Raw genomic sequence first — 23,726 nt, forward strand, 5'->3', positions numbered from 1 at the left:
TTTTTTTTCCTTTTTTCAAGAAAAAGGTTCCCAGAGCGACAGTAGGGACACACTTAATAGTAAAAAGCTAAAAGTGCAACAACACAGTGGCAGCAATCATTAACAGCAAACACAAGGATGATAAATTCAGGATGACTTAACACCTCGCCAGTCAAGAGGGTCGAATGCTGTTATTTCATGCAACTAAAAGCTGTCATCAACATCTACTTCATAAAGACTCCGACTGTGTCCATCAATTAACTTTCAGAGGACTGTTTGTCTGAGTGTCAGTGCTGCAGCTGGTGTTTCTAATCTGTCTCTGCTATTAACACTGCCCCCCTCTGGCTAGCTAGGTGCCTGATTAGGATGCTGTTTTGGCATGGATCAGTCAGAAATTGATTAGAAAGAGAAAACTATAGCATGGGAGGCTTTTTGTTCCACATCCGATAACAGGCACCCACTCACTAAGAAGTAATGCATAAAATACACACTTAGATGTAATTAAGCAACATTAACAGTTGCTGGAGAGACAAGACAAACTTCAAACTGCCTGATGAATCTAACCTTGTGTCAGCACCTTAAAGTATCCCCAGAAATATCTTGTTTCAGTATGCTAGTAAATTCATCACAGGGGCCACAACAATCCAAATTGTACCTGATCTATTAACTGCTCGCCACTGAGCACCGTTTGAACGTTTGACCTTCTAACACAGCTCATGACATTATGTTGACATTTAAAGTAATCCCTCCCACGGTTCTTAATCCCAGTGGCCGTGGACTGCCCTGACCCATCCTCTGAGCCCAAGCCCCTTACATGCACTCACCACACACCGACAGAAAAGGCAGGCAGACAAACACGGCTCTGATACCCTGATAAGTCGACAGCACCTCTGCGCTTTAGAAAGCTGGTGGGGCTCAAAGCGTGCGGCGATGAAAGGGCTCGCTGATTATCATACACACTCTGAAGCATTAAGTCACACGCTGAGATTGAATGTGTAACATGAGGACGGCCCCCGTTTGTGCCTCGCATGCCTTACCATCAGATTTGAGTCAGAGGGGGTCAGCATTGATTTTCTGAAAAATAATTAACAGGTGATGTTTGGAAAGCCAGCAAGTTCACTGAAGAGCACTTGAAACGAACACTCTTCTAACATCTGGATGAGAAACTGCACTGTAAAAAATGATTTTTTAATTTAACCCCTTTCTGTATTTCCTGGTAGCAGGAACTCAAAATGACACATATTTGTTCAAACATTAACGCCTTAAATGAGTCTTGAAGATTCGGGAGATACCTTCAGAACAGCTGTCAAAGATCTAGGTTTATTTTTCTGGAAAATCAGACTCTAACGCATGAGAAGCACAAACTGAGGCTAATGTGGACTGTCTGGAAGTCATTTTCAGGACACTGCCTTCTACATTTTAACCTAAAACAACAAAAAATGCAACATGCAAACTGTTCCAGAGGAGACACAGTCACTGCCATCTGTGCAAGTGCAGTGTTGAACTTCTGTTCCAGACAGAAGTAATCATGAATGCGTCTGCAGTTTTGTGACAAATAAAATGCTGCACTGCACGGCACACGGCGTAAATATTTAGGATCACTTAGCTGCAGATCTACACACCCACTCTGAGTTTGAAACTTACTGTAATGTATGGTCAGGTGGCTGGATGTTTTTTTTTAGCTATACTATAAACTAGCTTTCCATGTAAGAACTGTAGGAACCGAAGGAAGTTTCACTTGTGCAACAGGCCGACAGATTTAAAAAAAGGGATGAAATGAGAGGTACAAGATGACAACCCATTTATTTAGTAATACATTCTGCAAACTAGAAATTTTATTCAAACTTCAAAGGCTAAAAAATGAAAGAAAGGAGGGAAAGAAGGGGAGAAAATTTAAGGGGAGAGAAATGCATCAATTCACAAGCAAGGAATGCAATTTGTTCAATCGACAACACAAATAGTACAATTTAGTTCAGGGAACAAAGCTTTTTTAAACATTTTCTTTTTTTCTGCCATTCCTTTGGAGCTAGAACATAATACAAAATATACAGTTATTGAACTTTGTAAAATCACTCACAGAGGCCTCTGAGAAGCATTTGAATCAACATTGACAATACTTATCTACAGCAGTCTAAAGCTATTCTCGAATGTAACCATAAATATAGCAGACATGAATGTATGTATGCACATTTTGAATGCTTACGAGGTTACCATGTTAAAACACTTGCATTTGTTAAAAGTATGACATCATCTGCAGTGAAGAATTAAATAAGCTTTCGAGACCAAGATTCAATAAGAAAACATGGGAGGAAAAAAAAAAAAGCATACAAACCAGCGATGGCTGAAAAGTTGTACCTTGTGACAACCAGGACAAAGTCACTTTGTTGATAGCATAAGTACCCTAAACATGGGGACAGCTTTTAATCTGTGAGACTGTAACGTCAGCGGCATCACTCCTCCTCAGTGTTTTATTGAACAAGTACTTTAGGGGGCTAACATAAGATTGGGTAAGGCAAATCGGTGAGCTTATTTATGAGCTGAAAAAGGTCAGCAAAGTGAGGCTCAGGTCACCCTGCGAGGGGACAAATAAGCCACCACTGCTAAGGGTCACACAGTAAACGCCACAACCGAGGTACATCAATATGCACGGGAGGGCGGCGCAAGCATTTAAAATCTCTTCAACTTCTGCCAGGTAGTCCTCCGTACAAGAATATACACGATGCATTACAGGCAACCGAAGGTAACTCTGTAAATAGCTTTATAATCTTTTTCTCTACAATAACAATTTTCTGAAAATAAAAAGAAAAGAAAAAAGCTGATTATACAGATAATCAGTGCATATGACTATTGTCATTTAGTCACACATCTCACATTTCTAAAACCCTGAACTCTCAATACAATTCTAGATTTGAGCTAAGTGACACAAGTGGGTGAGATTACACAGGTGAGCATTTGAGGGTATTGTTGGGGGGGGGGGGGGCAGCTTATACGACAAGGCCGATAGTGTTCCTCGTTACTAAAATAGTCATTTGAAGTAGCCACTTAAATCCTTACTTGCTTCCTGAACATCAGCACAATTCAGTCAAATACTGTACATGAACACAGACGTACCCGTCGAGCAGATCAGTGTTCAAATCAGAAATTCTTGGGGGGGGGTGGGGGGCACAAAAGAACTGCTTTCTTTAAAGTCTCCACACGTGCACTGCTTTCTGAACAGTTTGAATCTACATAACACGAGACAAAAACACTTCCTAGAAATGTTATGAGGTATTTCAGTTCATGAAAACAAGGAGGATGGGTGCTAGGGGTCGTTTTTTTTTTGTTCTTTTTTCATTGAGGGAGTAACAGGGTTGGAAATTTTAAATAAAACAGCCTTTGCCAAGCCGCTGTTAATATCTGCTAACATAGAGCTACAGCAATTTTGAGCATTAAAAAGCTAATTTCTACATTTCTCATTCTGTACAGTCAGCCAGTTATAGAAATGGGTAACTAACCAGCATCATTTAAGGGCCACATCCCGAATTGTTATATTTCTGGGGCAATGCAGGACAGTTCAGGGGTGAGGGCGTATCGACGGCCCTGAGGTGCCAAAAAAGTTTGTTCCTTATTAAGCTTGAAGAACAATGTTGCTTTGAGAGTCAACACCTACCAGGTTCGCAACAAGCAGCCGGGGGCTGAAAACACGCAAAATAAAACAGCTTACAGATTAAATCTAAACCGCTCATCTAAAGTAAGAAAAAGCATTTTCAACACCAAGATTTTTTTTTTCTCAAACGCACTGAATAAATTTTAAGGTTCAACATATACAAGTATTGTAGTAGAAATACTGCGATTTTAGACCAAAATGATGTGAAATAAATGTCATTTCTACTGTTCTGCTGTTCGTTTAAATTTAGTCTTTCACTTCTTTTGTGGGAGGGAAAATTCAGCAAAACCACAGTTTCATGCAGAAACACACACAACGAAATCAACTTTTCCTATTACTTTTCCTGTTTCCAGTCGAGTCCGAACAGGAAATCCACTGGACTATGACGTTAGTCATTTCATTTCTGGAGTGAAAGAGTTTTTAAAGGTACCCTGTGGAGGTCCCACTGTAAACACACAGTTAGGTTTACATTCAATTTCTTACCCAAATGTATTTTGCGTGTCTTTAAGGCCTAACGTACATGTTCAATGCAATTCCACACATGACATAAACCGGCACTTTAACCCCAGCTTTCAGTCTTATTGTCTTACATTTTTAAATTTAACACTTTTGAGCCACGTTACCTTGACACCAACTCTTCATACACACATTACTGCCCCCTGCAGTCAGCAGAACTGTGTTTCTGTCCTGTATGTTCATCCCTGTGCTCACATTTCTCTACAGCACCACCAGTGGTCAATAACTCCTCAGAGTACCTTTAAAATCTATTAGCTAACATCATTCCCTAATCACTTCATATCTTTAACATCTAGATTCTCCTTTATATGATTACTTCTTATGATACAGACAAAATTTGAGTGGTCTTTGGCCTTTCTGCCACTAAAGCATGTTAGAAAGCAGCTAATTTAGGATTATAGTCAGAGTTTAATTCTGTTAAAGATTGAATAATTTACTTCAAACCTAAATGCAGTGACATAGTTAGGATTGTCATTTGATAAACAATTACAGATTTAGTACATTAATATTGTGTATTATATAAATGAAACTGTTCAAACCTTCAGCGTTAATGAGCAGGACACCAAAGTGATAGAGGGAGACCTTCGTTGGCCAAAACACACCCAAATTCAACTAACCACCCCGAGACAAACCAAAATCACATTTTATCCATGGCAAAAAACTAACTCAAGCGACATGATTTATTCCTTGAAAGTGTAAGTCAAAAATATATACATACATAAATTTCCAACAATGCAATTTTAGACAAAAAAAAAAAAGGTAGAAAATAAATCTGAAATAAAACCATTTCTCTTCAAGAAATATTTCTACTGTGTGTGTGTGTGTGTGTGTGTGTGTGTGTGTTAAATACAGATTTAGTAAGTGTCGATTCATCTTTTACGAGGGGGGAAATTCACTGAAAACAGAAAATCAACCCACAGATCATACACTATAGCAGCAAACTGTGTTGTGCTCTGGCTTGTGTGGTAGCAGAAGGTTTTAAGCAGAGCAAACCTGATGGGAAGAAAAAGGTGCGATACAACCATGAGAACGCATTGCAGTTCGCGTATTTGTTCTTGGTTTGAACGTCCAAATAAGGATTATGTAGGGGAAAAAAAAAAAGAAAAAAAAAAAAAAGCCTTGAAATTTTTAGAGTCAACAGTTTCTCCTATCATCAGACTGGTCATGGGCGATTTTCTCTAAAATAGTCAGTGCTTAAATTGTTTACATCAGTCAAATTACAGGATGTTAAAGGTAGAAGCTAAAAATCTATCTGTACCACATACAAAAACTGAATCTCGTGAAAAAACTTGGCATAGGCTGTCATAAAGCTGAAACAAGTGATTACAAATCATATGGCACCCACAGCGGGCACTGGTAAAAATGAATGTTTAGAAACTGATATTCAAATATGACACAACAGATGTGGAAACTAGCAGAGGCCTGACCAGCTGCAAACCATTGCACACCATGGGTAAACAGAACTACTCGTGTCATCTCAGGTTACAGTATAGCTCTGATATATAGCTTGAAGTTGTTCAAATAGCGTAACAGCATGTAAACTCTGTTATCCAAAGCCTTTTGGAATAAGAAGTAGTGAAAGCCGATGTCGGGGTCTATGTGGAACACTGGCTGAAACACGGGCAGACAGTGGGCGAGCACGAGGACAGAAATTCCCTTAAACTCCAGCCTGGTCTGCTGCTTGAACCACCTCAGCAAAAATTTCGAGTTGCACATACAGATCTGCCTTTACACTAACACACGTGCGCATATACATACACACAAGCACCCACGCACGCTTGCAAGTATCTATGTGCACAGACAAACGTGTTAACAGGGGTCTTTTTTTTTTTTTTTTTCATTAGATGCCTTGAAGAAATGAAAAAAACAAACAAACGAACGAACAAAAAAGATTATTTTTCACTTCACACTTCCAAAATGACTGAGAAACACCTTTGCCATTATTATTAGAGCATGTACAGAAAACCACTTACAAAAATAAAATACAATAAAAAAAGCACAGGGAAAAAAATAATTAGGATTTAAATGGTTTGATATAGAGAGCTTACTGTGCTGTCAACTATACAATTTACCCGTTTCTTAAAGGAGAATAGACTAAGTGGAAAAAAAAAGAAAAGAAAAGAAAAGAAAAGCGCAGAGACATTGTGCCTGGAGGACAAGCAGAAATATTCACTGAATAGACATTTTGTTACAATTCCAGAAGAGCAGGAAAAGGCAGATAGTGCATAAAAGGTTCTCTTTTTCATTTCTTTCATTTTTTAACTTAAAATCAAGCTGCATTAAATACAGGCTGTTTGTACAGGACAATTGCACTTCACAAAAACAGAAATATACAAACACACACAAGGAAATGTGAATCAAATTAATTACAGCAAAAAATCTTACTACTTAAGCTGATTATTGAACAAAAAGAAAGAAGACCTTGTGGGCTTGTTATGGGTTACTTTAGAGGAGAGCATTAAGGTGGGTGAACATAAAGGGGAGACAAGACGGTGGGGATCCTGAACTCCAGAGTGGACTGGTGCTGCACTATTCCAGGTTTGTGTGCATGCAACGCCTCTTCCTCCTCCTCCTTCTCCTCCTCCTCCTCCTCCTCCTCCCATGAAATTCCCTTCTTAGAAACCAAAAGCTCAGAGTGACGGAGAGACAGACTGCTGAGCTGAGCTGCTGTGGGTCTTGAGAGGATGGTGGTTTGTAAACTCTATGCTGTGTTAGTGGTAGGAGGTTGTGTTACCACATGTCGTCTGTGGACGCAGAGTCCTTGATAAGAGAGAAGAGGAAGGAGAAACCCTTCAGACTCTGGCTCTAGATCCACCAGATCTCTATCAAGAGCTGGACAGGTTAAGACATGTATGACACAATCTGACAGATAACAAAAATCATCCAGGAGCTGACAGAGAGACTTCAGCATCAACACTATTATTAATCTGGAGATGAAGTAATATGTCATTATTTTATCAAGTGTGCTTTTAATAAATGCTGCACTGATAAACTACTCAAATATACGACTTACCTAAAGATCACTGCCATACAAAACACTTGTTACTCATTGGCTGACAGGCGTAATTCCGGCGTAACACACACATACTCTAGCCACATGTGATTGATTTGGCTATTCATTTGTTGTATTGCACATTTTGCTTTAACAGTCTTCTTAGGTATTAACATGGTTTGTTGTACATTTGATCTTGGTTACTAAACCACTTCCACACTACTGAAGACCCTTCCCCTTTTGGAAGTAACTCCTCCACCGTGAAGCCAGTATTAATGTTATTTGTTGCTATGTGTACTGGTGTGACATCATTATGTCGAGGAGTCAGAATATTTCCATGATCATGACAGGATTTCTTTAACATATTGAAAGTTGTACCGATATTCTCACAAACTATATGATCTGGCACACCTCCAAACACTGGACACCAACCACCTGCTAACTCAGACTCGTATGATACTTCATACTTTACAAAATGTTCTGATCTATTTAAGGCCTCCTCTTTTTCAGGTTCAGGGCTATTTTAGGTTTGTAGGTAAGGAGGGAAGTTACAATGTTGGGAAACTCTTATTGACAAACAATGTGTAATTTGCCACAGGAAGCGACGACTGCAGCAAAAGTTGGATCCAAGTTTCTGCAAACTTTTTCAGACAGATTAACACGAACCTAATGACCTTTCATGAGGAGTTCAGATATAAACTTGGCACTGGCATCCTTTGGGTTGGAAGAATAAATCTGAAAATAAATTGATTTGCTCTCGTTCAATAACTACATGCAAAGAGCTCAAGCCTATACTCACAATGGCTTCCATTATTCTCGTAACTGCTCTTAGCACTACCTGCAAGATAAGCACTGACAATCACATTTAATTGCCAATCTTAAGGATCTATATCAAGGCCTATCCAGGCATATTTGAATGGATCGGCATGGGCTAAAAAACCTCATCAAATACCATCCTGTCCTTACTCTGCTCTGCTCTCCTTCTATAAAAAAATATTCCAGTGCTGTAGTGCGAGTGACTCAGACACCTGGATTGGCAAAATGTGGTGAGTTCCAAGACTAATGAATCTGTAGAAGAAGCTCCACTCTGTGATGCCAGGGTATAATTATAGAGTGTGTTTGCATTTGTAACTCAAACAGAGTGATATATTTATTTGATCACATCATGTCAATGTCAGTAATTCTCCCAGTTAGAAGGCGGACCAATAATATAAGCCTACCAACGTATTTGGAGGAAGAGGCCAACAAAAAATAGGGCGAAATTTAGTCGGGTACACTTGTTATTTGAATGTGCCAGACGTATATTTAATCAGCACTGCATATCCTTGGATGCTATGCATACATTTACTTTCACTGAAGCAGCTTTGGCACAAACTTTTCTTTCAGGATGAGTTAAGTTCTATAATCTCTCATTTTAAGGTTGTAGTCAGAGTACACTGAGCAGCAGTGTCATTAAGATAAATACATAAGATTTGGCAGATACCAAACATTAATAGACTCATTGTTATGATTACTTGATCCAGTTCAAAAGAAAACATTCATACTGTTCACGCCTGCAGGGACATTACCTGGATACAATGTGTGAACTGTAACCTTTTTGGCTCCGAATCAATTCAGAGCGTCCCTACAGTTTCAGTAAAGGCCTACACATTGGGATGGGCGACATGGCCAAATACTTCTACCATTATATATAATTGTTATGTCAACTCAGTTAAGAAATGGTTTAAAATAACCATACCGTGCCGTACATTTGCTTATTTCCTGCTTTTATTTGGAATGTCCATACAAACAAAACAGCTGCCTCACATGAAACTTTCTTTGCAAACAGAGGCTTTAAGGTTCCTAATGAGAACATCGGAGATGCAACAGAGGTGCATTATCGCCACCAACTGTCGCTCTCAGGTCACGTGAGAACATTGTAAGGAGTCCTGCTGCACAAATCACGTGACCTTGGCAGGCAGTTGATTATGACATTGCTCTGCCTGAATATATAGCAAACACTAAAGCCGTTTTCTCACATTAAGTCCAGACAATGTCTGCAGAATCATGTCCAGACATTGTTCAGGGTTATTCTTTCACACATATAGCACATTTGTCAGACACTTTCTCACTAACAGGAAATGCTCTGTTTGGTTTAGGCGAGGGGTGGCATCTGGGTTGAGCGTGCAGGAGGAGGACTCATCAGTAACTATGACTGTTTTTGCGTTAATATCAATACTATGTGTATTTGGATGTCTATATCAAAAAAAGGAGTGGAAAGCAATTTACAGGCAAGCAGAAAAGAGTGCGAAGCAGCTGCACTTTGTGCAATGTCATCAGCACGCCCACTCATTCCCTGTGTAGCAGGGCAGCAGTGCATACACTGTGGGGCTGTCAAAACTGGCCAAAAATGGCATTCAAAAATTCCTTCTAAAATATAAAAACAACCACGGCTTGAACCATTCAAATGTGTATTTTTGCGCATTATGTCCATAAGAGGGAAAACCAATATGAGAGACACAATACTTGTATATTATTTCAACATAAACATCTTTTAAAAGGTCTACATACCTACACATTACAGAATAAATAACACAATGTCCTATAACCGTGTTGCTGAATTATGTGCTCGTTCCAGTTTGACCTACATTACATCTTCAATCAATGAAAGTGACATTGTGTGCACTTGCACAGGTCCAAGTGTTATGAAAGACTTCAATGTCCCGAACAAAAGGGATGAATTCTAGTTGTAACATATTAACTGATCATGGACATATTTACCCTTTCATTTGGGTCCAACTGACTAATGGCTAATTCTTTAAGCTTTTAAAGTTTTGAGCAGGAGCGCTGCAGCCAGCAGCCACGAAACAGACTGCAACGTAATCCGTCCACGCCTTTGCGCACCATCAGTATACGTCCACCAAAATTGTTCGATTTTGCCACTGACAGGCTCAGATTGTTATAAGAAGTGTCTGACAATATTATGGAAAGGAATCCCGACAGAGATATCGTTTGTTAACGAGCAAGATCTGTCTTGTTTAACCAGAAAAGGCTGTTACACTGCTCTCACCAAAGCCACCAGACTCCATTCACGGAAACAGTCATTTTATTATCTTAAAATACACCTCATTCAAACACGACAAAAACTCGCTATAACTCATCAAAACCGTCTTGGTTTGTCTTTTCAATGTTCCAACAGTCACCACTAAGTCTGGTTTTAATCTAATCCAATATACCAAAATACTACGATGAAGATGGAACAGCAGAACTCCAGACTAAAGTCGATATGAGCTTTTTTTCTTGCCAAAGAAACACATTATCAATACGTTTCATTAAAGATAAGATATATCATTTGTCTATCATTGTGCCAAAAACCTCTGATTGTTAACAAAAACTAGCGCTGTGATTTTTATGGAAAGGAATTGTCATAATTATGCAGATGTGTAGAGAGTTTTGTTAAAAAACAGGATGATGTCTCAGATGTGACATAAAAAGCTGTAAGGAATGTATCAAACTATTGTAACCTACTGTTGATAACATTGCCCATATGATCAGCACTGAGGCACAGCAGCCACTGCTCTATTATTGACCCTTCTTTGCTGTGGACCACAAGCATTTTTTTTTTTTTTTTTTTTAAAGCCCACCAAATTTGAGGAAATAGCACAGTCAGGTGTTATAAAGAATTATTTTTTCTGGTGCAGGCAGAGTCATTACCGTCACAGGGGTAATGGAAGATTCCTATCACAGAGTCTCCAAGGTGAATCGCAGTTGACACACAAGGCGACAGATAAAATATTCAGCTAAGCTCACCTATTGCCACCTACCACTCAATGCGGTCATTGTGTTCATGACTACATCTGACATCCTTTCTTAAAGAGATTCAAGTTACAAGGTGTGCTTCTGCAGAATACTAGCCAGAATGCTTTACACCGTCTTAACAAACCACTCCAATTTGACTAAATAATATAGCCTTACTGACATATTTAACCCCTGTCCTTTCTATATTTTGTGGTGCTACAGGATGACTTTACAATGAGCTTTAAGGATATATTGTCACAGATCTACAATTTTGTCATCATAAGTGTTCACACCTGACACTGAATATATTTTACATTCAGCAGAATATTATCTATTAATGTGATCTTGTATGAAGTTGAATTGACACATCCAGTGAAGGATATAAGACGATTTCCATAAAGTTGAAATTTTACAAAGCACAGCAGACTCCATTACTTTAACTTTTTACAACACTGCAGATACTTCATAAAAGGTGGTTGTCTATCCAACCTTGGAAATTAGGCAAGGAGGACAGGAAGGGTCACTAGGATCATTAGAGGAACTTCAAGAAAAACAACAGCAAAGACAAGAAAGCAAGACTAAGAGCACAAGGCAACAAGAGCCACAAAAGATTGTGGAACTCTTCAGCCATAATGCTACGTGCTGTCAGACACAGTCCTGACAGCAGCACAGCGAGTGGTTGCAGTGGTTACAGACATATTCTTAGGGGAGAGACCAAATACTAGGGGAATGTGCTTCAAAAATACAATCACAGAGCACTAAGGGTGTAACAGTATCGTCACTTCACAGTTAGGTATGGTTCACAAAAATTTAATGAAGAATGACTAAGACAAACAGTAGAAAATGTCATCGCTCCTTAAGGCACAATTAATAAGTTGATATGTAAATCAATTTTTTTAGCTTCATGATTTCATATCATATTTTTAACTGTGCAATACCGTGCAAATGCTGCCTAAGGCGGTTCAAGTGAGTACTCACCCAATAGAGAGTATACAGTAACAAATACTGTAGAACATTTCTGAGCCACTTTGAATAAATCTGCAAACATTTGTAATAAGCTAATTTCACTTTCTCCTTGGGCGCTTTTGTGCAAATTTTGTTTCCAGGCTGCACCACATAATACTGAGGAAGTCAATGGGTCTGACGGTTCCCTAATTTCAGAGATAATTCAATGTGTGACAGTAATTTGAAAAGTCCATCTTTATACAAACATGAAATACTGAAACAAAATTTTCACTGTCAAGGACAAGATGACGACAACAATTAAAGTGTAGCTGACGCAGCGAGCTGAGTGGACAAGGGCAACAGCTTTGAGGTCTGTTTGTATATAAAGGGACGATGAGCAATGTCCCTTTTTCAACCAGTTTGTGAGAGAATGTAGGTTTTCATTACATCCACACAAGTGCCTGACAATTTCACTAATTAGCTCTTTCTCATCTTGAAATCAGCTCATGTGGGACGAAACTGAGCCTTTTTAGCACAGGACCTGCAATGCAATTGTGGTCCTTTGTCACAATGAAACCATGATATGCAACTTCTGTTTTACTGGGACTATTTAAAGGAAAACAAATCTGACCATTTTCTGACAGTGTCAGCATACAGAAAAATTGTAGTATTAGAATATAATGGTGCTTTAATAAATTTTCTCTTTTTTTCTGGATTCACGTTAACTGGACAGAAGGCAAAGAGACACCTTGGACAAGTCATTATGTCATCGCAGAGTCAATCTGTATCGTTTTTTCTGACTCCATTTAGAGTAAAATTCAACGGACAAGAATGTCTCCTTGTTCCATCTTGTTGAATACTAATGACATGCAAAAACGTGGTTAAAATTTGCTGGTCACACGTCAAAAAAGCATGCATACTCCAAGCCGAGCACACTTCCAAGGAGTTAAAAGACAAGCTGGGATACTTACTGTGTCATCACTTCGGTAGGGGTTGAGTTTGTTGTACATCGCTTCAATAACAGTTCGTCTGAAGCAAAGTAAAAGCACAATAACTTTAGATATTTTGAACCAGAAAAAATAAAAAAGATACCCAGTGATTAAACTGACAATCACTGTCAGAAAGAAAAACTTGTCATTGTTTGAGGCTGTCATCAATTCTAACCACAAAGCTCACTCACTTGCTTGCCAGCTCTCCTCCAGGGGGGAGGTTAGGGATTGCCTCAGATGCTAACGTCCGCATAACATGGACCAAATCTGGGACACCTTCATCCCCCTGCTTTTTAATGATCTCTGTTGGAAAACAAAAATTAGAGTGTTTTGAAATGTTTTACAAAAATGTACAATACAAATACACACAGAAATAATAAGAATTCTGATTGATTTGTGCAATTGGCATGTCAAAATGTGAAAATGTGGGTCTGTGTGAAGAAGAATGTGAGGTAGAGAAATATCGTCGCTGAAACCTCCCTTACTCACGTTTAGATTAAAGCACAGAAGTTGGAACAGGGTTGGGTTTGAAGTAACACCATCACTGATATTGTTCTTTAATAAGTTTTTAGAGTAACACACTCCTTCACTGATGTCACAGAAAGAGGAATGACCCCCCCCCCCCCTATTGATCTTTCTGAGTTTTTTTTTTTTTTTTCTTACTCAATGATGTGTTTTTTAGGAGTTTTTCCTCATCTGAATCAAGGGCATAAGGACAGACGGCCTGATACACTGTAATGATTGTTGTGATTTGTGACTTTGAACTACATAAAAAACTTCCCTTGACTTTTCCTTCCAATAGAAAACGTTTGATAGCGTAACACTGAAATGGAGTGATAACGATTTTTGAGACCTATGGCCAACAGTTGTATCTACAGTAGGAAAACATTAACCAGAAAAAGGTTTTATAGACACATACTTTTCCCGGTTCTCAAGCCAACGCTGAGCAACATGTGTTAGTTTAATACCCAGGTGAAACGGTCGACAATTTGAAAATATGAGTCTCATTCTTTCAAAGACACACAAATGGTTAATGTTACCTGCCAGCAGAATAGCCCTTTAGCTGAAAGCATTTTAAATATAATCTTTTCACATTAGAGTTGTGTCAACAAGCCTGCTATGCCAGAGGCCCTCCCCCTGCAGAGACTGAATGTATTAAAGTTGGTGTTTCAAACTTCCAGCATGACTATAATTCACAGACGTAAACACTGTAAAATGCTGCTACAGTGGTGATATATACTGTATATTCACCTGTTTTGTGTGATCTAATTAAAATGCATTAGATGTTTAAGAACCCTCAGCAGTTATGCGTAATCACACAAATTACAATAACACTTACACTCAGTGTAATGTTTTGTTTTGTTTTTTTTTTTTATTCTCCCTGACCACTGCAGATTCTCTCTGACATATGTGAAACATAGGAAAGCATCTGCTTTCTATCAGACAGGCTGTCCCTTGCTCAACACATAACTGTGGCATACAGACATGTACATCTGTCTTCCACATCAGCCTATGAGTTAATATGACTAACCTTATTTAAAACCTAATGGAATAAACAAGGAAAACATGGGGTTTCCTTGAACAAGGAAAAGTTCATAACAGAAAGAAAAAGGGGATTATCACATCAATATTCACTTGAGATGGTGGCCTACTAGCCCCAAGTATAATATTTCTCACCTACCTTCTACTCTGCCCTCCAGATATTTATCCAGCTCAGCCTCCCTTTTCACTGCTTCTGGAGATACCTTTGGAGCCCCTGGAAAGCAGATTAACACAACACTCATATTGTCCCGGCTTCCCTGAAAAATAAAGAACAAATACAGAAGTTGTGTTAATCAACCATGATATCAAAAGAGACAAGTGTGTAACAATACGTCAATGTAGTTATCGTGGACATGCCATACCTTGTACAGGCAGGTGTCAACAATTTCATTGCTGACTCTTTCAAGATCATCCGTCACCTCTAGCCTTGACCTGACAAAGTCACACAGTTCCTCATTGGCCATGACATCCCAGATGCCATCGCATGCTAGTATAATGAATTCATCTTCTGCCTCACATCTCTCTATTGCATAAACTTCAGGCTCAGGAGACACAAGCTGCTCTGTCGGCCCTTTTCCATGCACACACTTGTAGTCGAAGTCTCCCAAAGCCCGAGACACAGCTAGCGACCCATTCACTCGCTGGATCATGACTGAGCCACCGGCATTCTGGATCCTTTCCTTCTCCAGAGGGTTGCTGGGTTTGTGATCCTGTGTGAAGAAGTGCACAGCTCCGCCCCGGCTGAGGAGTCCCCGTGAGTCGCCACAGTTGATGAAGTAGATATGGCTCGGAGAAATCATCACTCCCACTGCAGTGGAGCCACTGCGGTCCACACCATGCTTCTTCTCGGATATGGTTCGCATGTGTTCATCAATCTGCAAGAACCCTGTGCGGATCCCATTCTTCACGCTCTCCACGGAGGCGTCCTCCTGCAGAGCACTCTGGAAGTCTGAGTTGCTGGTGATGTGCTCCAGCAGGTGCTCACAGCAGTACTTGGCCACCTGAGAGCCAGCATGCCCATCATAAACAGCAAAGAATGACCAGGGGTCAAGGCCATGTGGCAGACCAATTACTGCTGTGTGTGCATCTTCCATCTCTACCCGCCAACCTTGCATGCTACTCAGCCCATACCTCAGGTTGTTACCCTCACCACGGGAATTGTATTTTTCCATCTTTGGTTTATCCAGAAATGCACCCATTGTGTCCCTCTTATGACCTGTAATACAAATTAAAAGAAAGAAATCTATTTACAAGATAGAGCAGAAATTTTGAGTTTTCTAATACAGCCACAAATTTCAGAACTTTTTGTTAATATTCAGTCTCTAAACAAGATATTTTGCAATGGATGTGGGAAAGAATCCTTGTAATTTACCCAAAGATACACATACTTCATACATAAACTGAATGACACAACTCTCTTTATTAAGTTAGTTAACACAGATAGTCTATATTCCATCCATTTGTGGCAAAAGACGAGCATCTTGGAGCTGAGTTCAGGTCCCTGGTACAATCTAAAAATAGTGGACCCTTGTACACATTTTAGCTACATATTAGGAGCACTGCTGGTGTGGATCGGATTGTAACGCCCTTAAACCACTGTCTGATCAAGTTTAACATTCAATGTAATGGGTTGACTTAAGTTATTTAGCGTTAATTGTTTCATGAACACGCCACTGGGCAGCATCTCTCTGACCTTCGCAATGCACAACACTTTTCCACAGAAGCTAGTCGGGGTATTATTAGTTAAAGCCATCGTTACATGCCTGAAGAGCTAACGTTAGCTAACCGACTTACCAGTTACGCGATAACCACCACAAAACAATTACAGGAGATCTCACAAATCAAACATGAATGCTAACGTTAAGGTAAGCTAATTTACATAATCAACCTCCTCTGTAAGGGCAGCTTTTGCCGTTGGATTAACGGAAAAAGTTAGCTCTATAGCAAGTCCAGACCACAACCCAAATAAACAAACAGCCTTGCCTAGTTGCGGGCCTTGACCCTTGTCCCTCACAGCTAACTTTGACAGGCCTCTCTCTGCCATGGTTTGCTAACGTTATGTTGAGGCAATGAGAGCCCTCGGCCCTCTGCTAAGGTGTTAACGCTAAGTGCTAACATAGCTAGAACAGCTAACTGCCCAACGTTCCTCAGCAGCTGCTGGCTTAAGAGTTAACACTTTAAGACTTACCAAATATCCAATATACCAGTTGACAGCAACGACAGTGAGTAGGACTGACTGGCCGCAGTTCGCACCAGAGACGTACGCCGACGAAACTAGAGGGTCTGAAGCGGTTTCGCTAGGCTAGCTAGCCACTTAGCTAGCAATGAGCAATCGTCACTCAAGACTCAGTGCATATAAATTGCTTTTAAGTGCGGCGGTCCCTCTTTGCGTACGCCCGTGATGCATTACATTATCTCAGCTGGCGACATAAAGTATATTCTCACAGATTTTCTTGGGAATTTGTAGGCGGGAGCTTTGTGTGGCCAAGCCAGGGGGAAGCTGAAACGTCTGTCCCAGCCTCTCCACTAGACAGCTTGACAGCTTGCTAGCTAACGTTAGCTTCTGAGGAGCACAGAGCAAACCTCCAGGAACGGCGCTGTGCTGTGAAGCGATTTAGGCGTAGTGGCCGCACTGGGTAACTACAACTTCCGCTAGTTCAGTGGCACTCTTCTTCGCGTACCTCAGAGGGGTTAAACAAGGATGCAACATTTTCCCATTGTTATTTGTTCTGGCAGGAGAATTGTTGGCAAGTCTTACAAAACAAACAAAAAAAAAAGGATGTGAATTAACGGCCATACATGATTGCAACCTCATAGAAGCTTATAATATCAAATTTTCTGTGGAATAACGTTATCTCAGAATCCATGTAACCAAAGTCACAAAAATCATGAAACCTTAAATATACAAGACAAAATTCTTGAATATAAATATAGGCTGAATATATCTTTACAAAGAGGCCTGACAATTTTTGGAAGCACGTACCTCTAATGAGGTCCAAGGTGCATTTGTCCTGCTTGTTTGATGACCATACTAATAAATTCCTAAAAACTATCAACCAATTAAATGTTAATTTCATTTGGATTAACTGTGTTCATTGTGTTAAGAAATCAGAAACCATTCAGGAATGCAAAGATTGTGGTTTACAAGCTATTGATTTTGATAAATGATATTTATCCTGAATGTTTTCTGGATCTGCTTTTCAAAACTTTAGAACAGTTGTTCAAAATTGGATATCTGCAAAGGACTTTCAAAGACCCATGTTAGAATATAATGATATTAAAATTTGGAGTTATAAGGGAGTATAATAAGCAGAAATTATGTACATTAGCCTGATTATTATGGCTAATACATTTTTAAGAAAGCATATTTACAAAAACATAGCTTACTGTGCATATAGTGAGTTCTGATTAGACCCTGACCCTTTTATTTATTTATTTATCTGTTTATTAATTTTTATCTTGATAATGGCCAGACTTTGAATATATATTATTTACAAAAAAGAATTTTTCGGCATCGACCTATGTGCCCAGTGAGTAATCTAGGTCTACTAAACACATCCATGGCACAGAGCCACAGAGACCGGATGCTGCAGGTTGCATACTCGAAAACATGACATCATCCCTGAAGAATTGTGGCTGCTTAGGCAACACAGAGGGCATGTATACAAGACCATGAGCTCTACAGAATCTGATATATAGCCTGCACATCATTTTCCACAGGTTGCACTGTTAGAAACCTATCTTGCATCTTGAGTTTGGTATGCTTTTGTGATTGGGCACAGTTTGCACCTGAGATTCAAGAATTCAAAGGTGTTTGTCACATACAAGTAAGTAGGTAATTCTCCAGTATTTATTTTTTGTTGGCCTTAAAGTGGTCAAACTTAAGTTTATTAAGTCTAAATATATTGAAATCCATCAATAAATCATACATCATGTTTCTTAATTTAGAATGTAAACTCTTTTTGGTTGCTTAACTCTCAGATTCCCATATAGAAGACATGACTTAAGTGTCTTCAATGGTATATGCTACCAAGCAATGTCAAGTAATAAACATGTTATTTTTCTGCAGTGTTCAGAATTAGAAGAGGAATCTGCAAGCCAATGCTGCTAAAGCCATGTCTTAATGCAAAAAGATGCACAGCCTTTTTCAACAACAAAGGCACAATACAGGAGTCTATAACCTTGATGCTCAGAAACACTCTTGTCAGCTGGTGACGAATATGACACAGCCGGTACTTTAGAGACTTATTGTTTTATGTCCAAATATAAATTATGTAATATTATTATTCAGGATTCTGCTGCCAAAAAATCTGTATCTCTCTTCATAGAGGCCAGAATAACAGTCATCTGTTGACCTGTGTATCATTGCAACTTAAGGGACCATGGACACATTCTTTCCATGCTTTGTGCATTGCACTGCCGCATTTAATATGGTGAGAGTGAGCTTGGTTTAATTGTTTTTTCTGTTTCTGTTCTGATAGAGAATTTTGTTTGAAACTGTAAGTAAAAGACCAAACATGTATATCTTGTGTAACTGCTTTGCTTGAAGGTCATTGCTACAAAAAGCTGACATTCAACACAGAGAAAAAAAGGACAGTACAGCAGATAGATAGATAAATAGATAGATAGGTAAACCTTCACTGTTTAGTGAAACCATTTAAAAACTGAGAATACAAATATTAATATACATATTAAAAGAGTTAACATTAATAAGGACCTAAATCGAGTTTTAATACCTTCATTACTTCAGCTGAAGTTGTGATTACATGATGTGTATTCCAACATTATTTGATGCAATCTTCCAACATACCCTACACTGTATCAGTATATGATAACAAAAACAATGACAACAACAGCAATGATACTAAGAATAATAATAGTAATAATAATTGTTTTTGTCGTTGTCATTGTCTAATTAATATATTCATGTATTAATTTATCTACACTTCTGCTGGTGTTTTCTTTTTCCTTAATTGACAAGCACCGAGCTTTAATTTTGAAGAAAAAAACAGCGGAAGTGACGTAGATACCCGTCCGGTGCAGTATTGCATTTGTTAAACCTTAACTGTGTAGAAGTAGACAGCTACTTAGCTGAAGTCCCCAGTCTGTTTCTTCATTTTCAGGAAATGGACTGCTGTATTGTATCTGCGCTGTGGTGCTTTTTACCTCTTTACTTGCTTCTTCACTTCCTGTGTTTCTTTTTCGCAGATGCAGACTTCACTCTGCTGTGGGCCAGTTTGTTAGGACACAAACCAGGTGAGTTAATACTACCTATACCCCTGTCTGTTACTGAGTCCCGCTTCTTTTTCACAAATACAGGGGAAGTGTCGCGCGATGATAAGATGTGATGAGTTTTCTCGTGGCAGAGGGTGGTCGTCTGCTAAAAGCTGGTTGTATCGGCCCGCTTGTACGTTTAGAGTTACGTCTTTGTGAAACTTTAACGTTTCCTTTAACCGAATGATCACAGCTTTGGCCAAAGAAAGCGGTTTACAGTGTAGTCAGGCATGACACTGACATGGTTATAGTCAATATTAATAGTCAGCTGCTTTAGGTTCTCATGCAATGCATATCTGAACATATTTTAAACAACCCCTGGCTGTCCTTTCTATTTATTACCCCTATACAAAAACAAACGAACACACACACACACACACACACAAAACAAAACAAAACAAAACAAAACTAATTAAACTTGTGCTTGTGCTAGACCAAGCAGAATAAGTAGACAGTTGGGCTGTAAGTGAGGGGGCAGCAATAGCAGGCTTTGTCAAATCTGTCAGTACAACAGTTGTCCCAACACATACTTTAATTTTACTCAAAATCTATAATACAGCAAAAAGTTCTTCTGAAGCTACCTGGGGGAGACCAGAACCAGTGGTGGTTTAATTCACATTTTTAAAAAAAAAAAAAAAAAAAGCGAGAGTCATGTTGATGAGGAGTCGTCTCAGGCCCGGCTTGTGACATGAAGTGTGTCTTTTCGTTAACCAGAGAGGAAGCTGAAGGGGCTGGTGGCGTGGGTCACCGGAGCCTCCAGTGGGATTGGAGAGGAGCTGGCCTACCAGCTGGCAAAGTGTGGCTCACGTCTCATCCTGTCTGCTCGACGAGAGGATGAGCTACATCGGGTGAAACGCCGCTGTTTGGGTGAGAGAACGTTAGTATTATTATTATGGCAACTATTGTATGTGCTGGCTAAAAGAAACGTAAAATTCACCAGTGCTTCAGGAATTTAAACGTGTCAATTCAGGTGCTGCTCTGCGGTCTGATGCAATGATAACACTTTGCCGTAGGCCCTCTTCTTTTTTTCTTGCAGTCAGCCTCTGTTCTCAAACCAACAATAAATTGCATAAGGCTCTCAGTACTTCACCTGAGTTAATTTCATTTTCATTCAGTCTTGCTCTGTTGTGACCAGCTGAATCCTTTTCATCATTTATTCCTCAAGAGTGCTCCGACCTCCAGGATGAAGATATTCTTGTTCTTCCACTTGATTTGTTGGAGAGAGCATCGCATGAGGAAAAGACGAAAGCCGCGATCCAGTACTTTGGACACGTAAGGCCACTGCAGCTGCTCTTTTATAACACTGGTTTCATTACATTTCAGTTTGATTAACCACTGCATCACTTATTTAAGTTACTCATTTTCAGTTACATAATAGCCACTTTCCAATGCTCTTTCAGATTGATATCCTAATCAACAATGGCGGCAGAAGCCAGCGCTCTCTGTGTGTGGAGACCAGCATTGATGTGTATCAGGCCTTGATGGAGCTCAACTTCCTTGGTACGGTCTCCATCACCAAGCAGGTGCTGCCTCACATGACGCAGCAAGGCACTGGGAGCATTGTGACCGTCAGCAGCGTGGGTGGTATCGCTGGGGCGCCACTGGCAACAGGATACAATGCCAGCAAACATGCTCTTCAGGTGAAGGGAATACTTCTGTAGAGGTCTCATAACTTTGTGTTTTCCACTTGTTCTCTCATGTTTACAGTGTCCTCAGATAACGTGTTCCAGTAAGTTGTTGATTGACTTAATAGTTTTATTTCAGGAGGAGGAGCCGGTCTGGTATATCTGGATCTCTCCTTAACTTTTAATTAGTTTGCCTTGTGAAATGAACACCTAAGCCTTCCAGGCCTGTGTGCTTGCTGCTGCTGATTGTTACTGTACTGTCCTCAGGGTTTCTTTAATTCTCTTCGGACTGAGCTGACTGACTTTCCAAACATACTCGTCAGCACAGTGTGTCCAGGGCCTGTGCAGTCACAGATTGTCCACAATGCCTTCACAGAGGAACTGAACAGGGTAATGCATTTCATTTGTTCTAAAGCTGTTGATTGTGAACATAAAACCCCTGTATTTGATATGCGTTGTGTGATTTGACAGAGGCTGCTTCAGCTGCTTTGATTTCAGTAAACCATTTTCTTTCCATTACCTAAGCCTGTGGCCACAGTTGGCAGCCAGGAGCACAAGATGCCAACAAGTCGCTGTGTGCGTTTAATGCTGGTGGGAATTGCCAATGGTGTCAAGGAAATGTGGATCGCGCAGCAGCCCTTCCTTGTGTATTACTACGCATGGCAGTACACTCCCACATTTGCCTGGTTCATCACAAACCTACTGGGCAGAAAAAGGGTGCAGAATTTCAAAGCTGGTCTGGTAGGTATATAATCTCCTTTTAGCACATCGATGTGTACAAAGTTAATGTGGTGCATATTCAGTAGGTGATTTGTTAACCCCAACACTTGTAGTCATGTTTCCTCTAAAATCCTTAGTTACAGAGGTGGCTTGGTGTGGGGGAGTATTTCCAGCAGCACAGACAATACTGAATGATCAGACAGTGTGTCTGTATGATCCTCTCACTCTTCTGCGACTACACATTCCCACTTGTCACTTTAACCATGAAGGTGTCACTACTCCATAGAGTATATAGGCTGCAGTATTAAGTATTTAGATTATTTAGAGTATATAATTTAGAGAAGATTTTAGATCCAAGATGAAAGTGACAGAAGGGGCAGGACTGAGAGAAAAAGGCACTATTACAAATTCGTCTGCTACTTCAGCACCATGGACAGCACCATGGATTTATCAATACACAGCAGAGTCAAGGTGCTGATGCTTCAGAGTCACGGTCAGGGCCGGAGATTAGAACTTGCACAAACCTCAATCAGATGAAAGATCACAGAGTCAGGCAGACTAGTCTGACATAATAAAACTAAACAAGCCTGCTGCCCCTGCGCTCTCTTTGCCACTAGGATGCATTTTGGTCATTTTGCTAATTCATATTCAACCAAAGCATAGGCTAGATTTATTGTAAGTGACGTCCATCTGATGTAGGAGCCACATGCTCACACACCTGTTTGGGTGTATACGACCTTCAACAAAGCATTTCCTGTACTAATGCTTCATAATTTTCCAAATATAAGCACATCCGGTGAAATTCACATAAAAGGCACTCTCGTGTGATGGGGCCAGTTTGTGGTGACTGTATGGTTCACCTGGAACTGGGGAAGCCACACCATTTCAAAGCACTGAAAATACTTGATTAAAGCAGAAAGTGGCAGACGCTATGCAGAGCTCTCTTAACAGCTAGGGGGGTGCTCAGCTGTTATTGACCTTGCTTGAGTCTAATAAGAAGAAGACAGTGGTATGGGTATGACAGTGAGCTTCACTACATCCCTGCGGTACTGACTGACTGACTGACTGACTGACTGGCCAGTGTGTCTGTTGGCCTCTGCTGGACAGTGACAGCTGAGGGCCATGAAGAAAGGTCATGTTCCAACAGTCCAGACATTGGAGCATCACATGCTCATGCTTCAGTAAGGTATGTGATGAGTCCTGACCAAAAATTGAAAAAACAAAGTTGCAGCCTATACAACTTTACTAAATCTGCACAATATTCCCAAACAGTGAAGTCACTGGAGTCATGGTAATGCTTGTGACCATCACACAATTTACAAACCTCACCAGGAAGCAGCATGTGTCAAACCTCAGGGCTAACGACGAGCCTTTTCTCTTCCAGGATGCGGACTCCGGATACTTCACTAAACCCAAGACCTCCTGAAAGTCACACCCTGAAGAGGAAACAGGTTCACTGCATTCCTAATGTTTGCAAGTAATGTGGGTTTTCCTGCCAAATTTTGGGGTCTTTGCTTTCATCCTGATGGAAAAGATTTAAGATCATGACTGCAAAAAGCCTATATTTTACTGTTTTGCAACAAGCATCCTCAGATTATGTGATCTTCTAGTCGAGAGCCTACATGAATTATAACAAGGATTTTGGCTTCCACGCAGCATTGAAGCACTTCATAAATGCTTAATAAAATTTAGTGTGGATCAATTTTCTGTTTGTTTGGTGC

General features: G+C 39.9%; 2 protein-coding genes across 3 annotated transcripts; one reads left to right on the plus strand and one right to left on the minus strand.

Annotated features, from left to right (window-relative positions):
* Positions 1-1,763: 1,763 nt before the first annotated feature.
* Positions 1,764-17,020, minus strand: ppm1aa (protein phosphatase, Mg2+/Mn2+ dependent, 1Aa). Its single transcript, XM_076749467.1, has 6 exons — positions 16,575-17,020; positions 14,749-15,602; positions 14,526-14,643; positions 13,036-13,147; positions 12,827-12,884; positions 1,764-6,901 (listed from the first exon to the last, which is right to left on the minus strand). The coding sequence occupies exons 2-6, from the start codon at positions 15,583-15,585 to the stop codon at positions 6,872-6,874; spliced, it is 1,155 nt and encodes a 384-aa protein (XP_076605582.1). The 5' UTR covers positions 15,586-15,602; positions 16,575-17,020; the 3' UTR covers positions 1,764-6,871.
* Positions 17,021-19,399: 2,379 nt separating this feature from the next.
* dhrs7 (dehydrogenase/reductase (SDR family) member 7) lies at positions 19,400-23,707 on the plus strand. 2 transcript variants are annotated; one of them, XM_076749468.1, is made up of 7 exons: positions 19,400-19,642; positions 20,375-20,527; positions 20,826-20,932; positions 21,061-21,300; positions 21,553-21,675; positions 21,811-22,026; positions 23,390-23,707. In XM_076749468.1, exons 1-7 carry the CDS (start codon positions 19,513-19,515, stop codon positions 23,429-23,431), a joined length of 1,011 nt encoding a protein of 336 aa, XP_076605583.1. In that variant the 5' UTR covers positions 19,400-19,512; the 3' UTR covers positions 23,432-23,707. The 2 variants fall into 2 exon arrangements, with proteins under 2 accessions (XP_076605583.1, XP_076605584.1); XM_076749469.1 differs by lacking the exon at positions 23,390-23,707 and adding an exon at positions 22,149-23,216 and having other exon boundaries at positions 19,412-19,642; positions 21,811-22,067.
* The last annotated feature ends 19 nt before the right edge of the window (positions 23,708-23,726 follow it).

This window comes from Chaetodon auriga, chromosome 14 (genome assembly GCF_051107435.1).
Source record: "Chaetodon auriga isolate fChaAug3 chromosome 14, fChaAug3.hap1, whole genome shotgun sequence".
NCBI lineage: Eukaryota > Metazoa > Chordata > Actinopteri > Chaetodontiformes > Chaetodontidae > Chaetodon > Chaetodon auriga.

What these genes read in the sequence shown, in the direction of transcription:
- dhrs7 (XM_076749468.1), top strand. Translation starts at nt 19,513, where the DNA reads ATGGACTGCTGTATTGTATCTGCGCTGTGGTGCTTTTTACCTCTTTAC. An exon ending in TTTGTTAGGACACAAACCAG is followed by an intron (nt 19,643 to 20,374) that starts GTGAGTTAATAC and finishes TTCGTTAACCAG; the next exon opens with AGAGGAAGCTGAAGGGGCTG. An exon ending in GGTGAAACGCCGCTGTTTGG is followed by an intron (nt 20,528 to 20,825) that starts GTGAGAGAACGT and finishes TTATTCCTCAAG; the next exon opens with AGTGCTCCGACCTCCAGGAT.
- ppm1aa (XM_076749467.1), bottom strand. Translation starts at nt 15,585, where the DNA reads ATGGGTGCATTTCTGGATAAACCAAAGATGGAAAAATACAATTCCCGT. An exon ending in GGAGGAGAGCTGGCAAGCAA is followed by an intron (nt 12,885 to 13,035) that starts GTGAGTGAGCTT and finishes ACTTTGCTTCAG; the next exon opens with ACGAACTGTTATTGAAGCGA. An exon ending in CCTACCGAAGTGATGACACA is followed by an intron (nt 6,902 to 12,826) that starts GTAAGTATCCCA and finishes TCTCTTATCAAG; the next exon opens with GACTCTGCGTCCACAGACGA.